Below are 7,500 nucleotides of genomic sequence, written 5' to 3' on the forward strand. Positions count from 1 at the left end.
AACACCCTAACACACCCCAAAAAACATCCAAAAATACCACAAAAATACCTCAAAAACACCCAAAAACACCCCAAAAATTACACAAACTATCCTTAAAAGGCTCTAGTTGAAGTTGTAAGGCATTTCAAGGGTGTTTTTATAGTTCTAGTGACAGATTAACAATATTTCTGCATTACTAACTGGAGAAACACCCCTGAGAACCCTGCTACCTGTATTTAAAAGGCTGCAATAGAAGTTACTGTGGTTTTAAAGGGTGTTTTTATGGTTCTAGCGACACATTAACAACATTTTTGCATTACTAACAGGAGAAACACTCTTTTAAGGATTTTCAAGGTTGTTTTTAAGGTTCTAGAGACAGATTAACAAAATTACTACATTATTAACAGGAGAAACACTCTTTTAAAAGGCTCTAGTTGAAGTTATAAGGGTTTTCTTGCAGTGTTTTTAAGGTTCTAGTGACAGATTGACCACATTTCTACATTCCAAAGACACTAGTTGAAGTTGCAAGGTTTTTCAAGAGTGTTTTCAAGGTTCTAGTGACAGATTAACATTTCTACTTTCCAAAGGCTCTAGTCGAAGTTGTAAGGGTTTTCAAGTGTGTTTTTTTAAGGTTCTAGTGATAGATTAACCAGATCTCCACATCCCAAAAGCTGAAGCTGTAAGGGTTTTCAAGAGTTTTTAAAGTTCTAGTGACAGATTAACAACACAGTCTCTCTCTCTCTCTCTCTCTCTCTCTGTCTCTCTCACACCCCCTCACACTTTCCCACACTCACTTGGTCAGCCTACACTTGTGGTTCTTGAGTCTGCGTCCCTCATCCACACACAAGTATCTCCAGGCATACTGCTGGAGGCCTCTCACGTCCCTGATGGCCACCTGTAGGGGATAGTGGCAGATTAGGGACAGAAAGGAGCAGGGAGACACAGTAACCCTCCGTATAGCTTCATTCTACCCTAAAGGTCTACAGGGGGGAAGTCGCATCGCTCTACTCTGCCCGGATTTTGCACCACAGACGTGTTGAGGTACCGTTTACCCAATATTTAAAGTTTACCCAAAAAATAACAATAATAACAATAATAATTTGTTGTATTTTCGTTAATTTTTCAAAATATTTGTGTGTACGTGTGTGTGTGTGTGTGTGTGTGTGTGTGTGTGTGTGTGTGTGTGTGATTGACTGATTGATTGTTTATCAAATGCTCAAATTTTATATAAAAGTGTGTGTGTGTGTGTGTGTGTGTGTGAGAGAGAGAGAGAGAGAGAGAGAGAGAGAGAGAGAGAGAGAGAGAGAGAGAGAGAGAGAGAGAGAGAGAGAGAGAGAGAGAGAGAGAGAGAGAGACACACACACACACACACACACACACACACACACACACACACACACACACACACACACCTGGTGGAGCCTCTGTCTCATGGGTCCACACCATCAGTTGAAGCGCCGGCACCCTCTGAACTCCCGGGGACGCACAACCCCATCCTCTGGTTCTAGCCATTTTAATTCAATTACTACATGTAGTTTCCCCTGAGAGATTCCAAGTCCACCTGTTAAGGAGAGAAGTTCTTTGTCAGTATACAATGGATAACAATTTGCTACAAGGTTTCCTCTGACTACAGTAGAGCCTTACCTCTCCTACTACAAATAGTAGTAGTAGTAGTAGTAGTAGTAGTAGTAGTAGTAGTAGTAGTAGTAGTATATGAATAAATAGATAAATAACTAGATAGATACATAAATTAATTAATTAATTAATTTTAAAAAAGGAGAAAGGAGATAAAGAAGCAAGACATGATACTTTAATGAATTTGTGTGTGTGTGTGTGTGTGTGTGTGTGTGTGTGTGTGTGTGTGTGTGTGTGTGTGTGTGTGTCCATTACTATAGGTGATATGAAGCATTAATCAAAGTGAGGCTAACATTTGGTGTTGCTTGTCCCTGCAGTGGTAGGTTAGTTAGGTCAGGCCAGGTTCATCTGCTAACATGACTCATAACCAAACAGGTCACTGGTAATGCTTAAGAGAGCAGGTCATGGCATAACTCTTCATCAACACTGACAAACACCCACTAATTATTTCAAAGGAACTTAACTGTGTTCATAAAAGGTGAGGTAAGATTTATACATTTAAAAGTATCTTATCTGTGTGTGTGTGTGTGTTGAAGATAAACGTATCCAGTATGTCACAATTCTTCCCAAATATGAGACACCTGAAGAGGGAAAAGTGCAAGAGGAGAGACAAATACCTTTTCTCCTTTTTCTGAAGGAGTGACACGAGCCAAGGGCAACAAAAATCCAATAAAAACAGAAATCTCACTGAAATGCCAGGCCTATAAAAATTTAGGTTTTATTATAGTTTAAGCCATTACACACTACGTGGTAATAACCTACCTCATTTTGTTCTTCTCACTATTCACATCATTTCTAACGATTACACTACTTGTCGGAAATTAATAATAATAACGCCGTGGGCCGTGGGTACAGATTGGAAACATTGGCTTAAACTATAAATTTACCAGTGTTTTTTTACTGTTTTTTTGTGGTTAGATGTTTTGAATATCTAAATGACCGCCTGCCTGATTGACTGGCTAATTAATTGACTATTTCAGCTTGGTTTAGTGCCTGACTGACTGATTGACTGAATGCCAACCTCTCTCTCACACACACACACACACATATATACACGCACACACACTTACCCAATATACAAAACAAATATTTTCTCACAATTATCTATTAAGTCTTATTTACCAGCCTTATTACAGCTCTCACCTTATTTACTGGCACCAATACGCCTTTCCCTGATTCTGCTACTTCTCCTGCCCCTCTCTGCCTGCTGTCGTCCTTCTACGAGTATTTGCTCTATTTCCTTCGTTTATTATTATTTTTATCTCCTTGCCTCGCTCCGGACCCGTGATCAGCTGTTTGTTTACATTGTAAGTGTTGCCAATCCACGGTACCTTCATTATTATTATTTTTTTTTTTTTACATTATTTCGGCTTTTTATTTAGTCATACTCGTAATATTTAGTTTCAACGTAACCCGCATGACGAAATATTAACAAATGAACTCTTCCGTGAAATGAAAACCCGCCAAAATTCAACTTTTTAAAAAATATAAGCAGACTGATGATCCGGACGTCCGTATATATTAGCCATTATTTAATTTATTTCTCGTCACCATAAGTCACCCGTGGCAGTGAATGGAGCCACATGACTATGCTTTCATGTCCGCTGGTCAGACCTAACCGCCACTGCCTAGTTTAAGTCTGACGGAAGGTTTAACAGGCCAGGGGTGAGCTGCGGCAGGCTGGCCCGTCATACCTCACACCCCTTTATTTCCCTCACACACATTAATACACTCGTTACACACACTCATCCACCTACTGCCACTTACCTGTGCACAAATCACCCCAGTAGTCTGCTCCTCACACAACAAAACACTGTAAATTACGATAAATATTGAGAGACAGCAGATTTATTTATTTTTTTTCTCTTCCTCAGTGTACCTGGGAAACACCGTGCAGTGCGGTTGTGTGTGTGTGTCCTCTTTTCATTTAAACACCAGGGAACGGGACCACAGAGGCACAGGAGGTCAATTAAGGTGAGTTTAGTAGTGACAGGTAGCAGAGGTCTGGCTTCAACCTACGACACTACCTGGAAAACACTGGAAATACCTGGAAAATACTTGATACTTAATAGCAAAAGGGGAGAAGAGAAGAGAGAATATAATGCTATTTATCATGGAATAGAGGCGGACACACACACACACACACACACACACACACACACACATAGATATACACACACACACACACACACACACACACACACACACACACACATATATATATACACACACACGCATACACACAGCTGAAATTAATCCAGAAAACAGAGAAATAACCTTCATAACAACCACAAATAATAAGGAAAGAGAGATAGCCAACCTTGTTTTTATCTGAGCCCCCTCCCAGCCCTCCCGCGGCCGCCATGATGGATTGCCAGAGTCTACCCAAGGTTCCAATATTCTTTCTATTTTCTTAACTTATATATTTAGGCTTTTTAACTAAGATTTTATGGTTTGTAAAAATATTTGGTGGTGTTTTGAGTGTTTTGCGTGCGAGTGTTAAGGGAAACATGTCGATTATGAGGTTGTTTCAGCGTAAATAAGTGTTGCTGTTTGCCGTTAAATTTTTCATACCGCCAAACATAATTTTTTATTTCAGCCGCTAGGCAAGATTTTATGGGCTCAAAAAATCGTTTATTGTTTTTTAAATATGTTATGATGCTTTTGAGTGAAATACGTGGACTTTTAGAGGGGTTTTAGACCCGTTGAAAACTCAAAAAGTCGACATTTATAAATTATTTATTTATTTATTTCAGCTTCCGGTTAACTTCTGATTGTTTGTAAAAATAGTTTCGATTTTTTAAAGTGTATTGTGTTCGTGAGAAATGAGATTTGTGGACTTTGGAGTGTTTTTTTTTATCGTGTTTGTTCGAACACTTTTTCATATAGTTATTTAAATATAGCTTTATTATTACTGAAGCTTGGAATATTTTTATATCTCCAGAATTAATTTAAAATTATGCCCTTTCATAATATGTAAAGCATTCCGGCCTAGCTCCATTTTTGCGAGGGGTCATTTTCAAAATCATTTGCGTAACGTAAATATGGCGGACGTGACGTCATCAGCCGCCTTCATCCGGGGACCGAGACCCTGGACCTTCCCACCTGCCAGTGCCCTTCCATCAGTATTTAGTGTTATTTCCTATATTTTCCAGCTGTTTTCATGCATAGAGAAGAATAGAAAGAGGAGTGAATTCTTCGTTTCTGTGGCGTTTTAAAAAGGCAGGGGATGTTTTTTTTATATATTTTTTTATTTTTTTGTGTTTTTTTTTAGATTTTGGTGTTTTTCAAGTTTGTTTGGGTAGAAATTGTTGTTTTTTCGCTGTCCTTGGGTAGGTGTGTGTCTCTTCTGGGGTGTTTTGAAAGGAAATTCAGTGTTATTTAAATGTTTTTGGCTAGAAATGTGTGTTTTTTGATGTGTTGAAAGAAAGTCGCATGTTTTTCAGTGTGTTTGGGTAGAAATGTATGTTTTTTTGGGGTGTTTTGAAAGGAAATCACGTGTTTTTTCAGTGTTTTTTGCGTAGAAATTAATGTTTTTGAGTTATTTCTGACCGGTAATCAGTGTTTTCTTTGAGTACTGTTAATAGAAATAGCTGTTCTGGGCCGAATTTGTGTTTTTTGAGTATTAAAAGGAGAAAAATAGTGCTGCTAGGTGTTATTGGGCAGGAAAATTTGTGTTGCTAGGTGTTTTTGGGGAGGAAAATTGTGCTTCTAGGTGTTTTTGGGGAGGAAAATTGTGTTTGAAGGTATTCTTTGGGGAGGAAAATTGTGCTTCTAGGTGTTTTTGGGAGGAAAATTGTGTTCCTAGATGTTTTTGGGAAGGAAAATTGTGTTTCTGGGTGTTTTTGGGGAGGAAAATTGTGTTTCTGGGTTGTTTTAGGGGAGGAAAATTGTCTTTCTAGGTGTTTTAGGAGAGTAAAATTGTTTCTGGGTGTTTTTGGGGAGGAAAATTGTGTTGCTAGATGTTTTTGGGGAGTAAAATTGTTTATGGGTGTTTTTGGGGAGGAAAAATGTGTTTCTACGTGTTTCTGGTGTGTGTGTGTGTGTGTGTGTGTGTGTGTGTGTGTTGCCTTGTCTTTCGTTGTACAGATGCTTATGCAGTGTGTGTGTGTGTGTGTGTGTGTGTGTGTGTGTGTGTGTGTGTGTGTGTGTTGCCTTGTCTTTCGTTGTAGCCTTCAGAAAAAAATATTAAAGTTTTTACAGTGGGAAAATTTTGGTGGTGAGTGAGAAAATGACTCAAATATTACCTCAAATTTAACCTGATGTGGTGGAGCCTCACACTCCTCAGCTGCCCCTAACCAAACCTAACCTAACCCAAAGAAGCCTACCCGAACTTCTGTCTGGTGCTTCCTCCTCCCCAAGACTGGCTATCTCGTGTCATAATCCCAAGCTAGCCTAACCAAACTCTACCTAACCTAACCTAAGCAATTCTAACCTAGCCAAACCTTATCTAAGCAAGCCTAACCTAGCCAAGCCTTACCTAACCTAACCTAACCTAACCTAAAGAAGCCTATCCTAACCTAACCTAACCTAACCTAACCTAACCTAACCTAACCTAGCCAAACCTTATCTAAGCAAGCCTAACCTAGCCAAGCCTTACCTAACCTAACCTAACCTAACCTAAAGAAGCCTACCCTAACCTAACCTAGCCTAGCCTAACCTAACCTAACCTACATCCTCTTCCCACGGCCCCACTTAACCTAACCTAACGTAACTTTCAGAGCAACGGCAACCCTCCGATCCGGCAAGCAGGTTGGCGGCAGCGATGGCGGTGGCGGCAGCAGCGGTGGTGAGGTGGACGGCAGGGACGGAGGGGCGGTACAGGCTGCGGACATCAAGGAGAAAGTGAGCAGGGTGTTGTGTTGGTGTGTGTTGCTAAGCTGAGGTGTGAAGTGTGTGGTTGTCAACGCGCTGCAATATTTGTCAGTCAAGGCTCATGCAACACTGCCTCCATGCACAAGTGTGTCGGGAAAGTGATTCAAAGTTGTAAACGTTTTATTGTTTTAGTTTATTTATTTATTTGTTTATTTTGTTTTATTTTTTATATATATAGGAGGGACACTGCTCAAAGCCAACTAAATACTACAAGAAAAAAATACTGAGATAAAATTAAAGATTAAAAACACCTCACTTAACCTAACCTAACCTAACCTGACCTGACCTGACCTAACCTAACCTAACCTAACCTAACCTGACCTGACCTAACCTAACCTAACCTAACCTAACTTATCCTAACCTGACCTAACCTATCCTAACCTGACCTAACCTAACTTAACCTAACCTAACTTAACCTAACTTAACCTAACCTAACCTAACCTAACTTAACCTAACCTAACCTAACCTAACCTAACACCCACAGAAGAACGTGCGGAGAAGCAAGGTGGCATTCAGCAGTGTGATCCTGGACCTGGTCGGCTTGACGGTGGTGGTGCCTCTGTCTCCTGCTCTCTTTGACTGTTACTCCAAGCACGACTCCAGCGGCTTGTATTCCTCTGTGCTCTCCTGTGTGACTTGTTACCAGCATATCATCGGCGTCCCTGCGAGGTTCCACTCTGTCTTGTTTGGTGGTATGTGGGTATGTTGCGTTTTGTATTGGTTTGTATATTTCTAGTTTGGTTTTATGATTATTTTTCTCATTTTTTTTTATCCTGTTATCTATTTATTTATTTTTGTTTGTTTGTTTGTTTGTTTGTTTGTAGGGTGTGTGTGTGTTTGTTTGTGTTCCTGCTGTTCTATATTGCAGCTTGTTTTCTTGTTTTTGTTTTTTTGTTATTGTTATTTTGTGTTTTATTCCATTTCATTGTTCTGAAGGTGTTTTCAGGTATTTTTGGGGTGTTTTTGGGTGTTTTTGTATGTTTTTGGGGTGTTTTTGGGTGTTTTGGTGTG

The 7,500-nt window shown here is 39.7% G+C and overlaps 1 protein-coding gene and 1 long non-coding RNA gene across 3 annotated transcripts in view; one reads left to right on the plus strand and one right to left on the minus strand.

Moving 5' to 3' along the window:
* The window catches only part of LOC135101664 (uncharacterized), a 5,166-nt gene extending 1,809 nt beyond the window's left edge, over positions 1 to 3,357 (minus strand). The window contains exons 1-3 of one of the 2 annotated variants that reach the window (XR_010269354.1): positions 2,758 to 3,357; positions 1,392 to 1,540; positions 774 to 874 (exon numbers count right to left, since the gene is read on the minus strand). This is a non-coding gene — a long non-coding RNA (uncharacterized LOC135101664). The remainder of the gene's footprint in view (positions 1 to 773; positions 875 to 1,391; positions 1,541 to 2,757) is intronic. The other variant, XR_010269355.1, reaches the window with a different exon arrangement.
* LOC135101078 (uncharacterized) overlaps positions 1 to 7,500 on the plus strand; it is a 44,852-nt gene that overhangs the window by 12,878 nt on the left and 24,474 nt on the right. The window contains exons 3-5 of the mRNA XM_064004651.1: positions 3,489 to 3,588; positions 6,336 to 6,459; positions 6,974 to 7,189. Coding sequence (XP_063860721.1) covers positions 3,489 to 3,588; positions 6,336 to 6,459; positions 6,974 to 7,189 — 440 coding nt within the window. The remainder of the gene's footprint in view (positions 1 to 3,488; positions 3,589 to 6,335; positions 6,460 to 6,973; positions 7,190 to 7,500) is intronic.

Source organism: Scylla paramamosain, chromosome 6 (assembly GCF_035594125.1).
Source record: "Scylla paramamosain isolate STU-SP2022 chromosome 6, ASM3559412v1, whole genome shotgun sequence".
Lineage (NCBI taxonomy): Eukaryota > Metazoa > Arthropoda > Malacostraca > Decapoda > Portunidae > Scylla > Scylla paramamosain.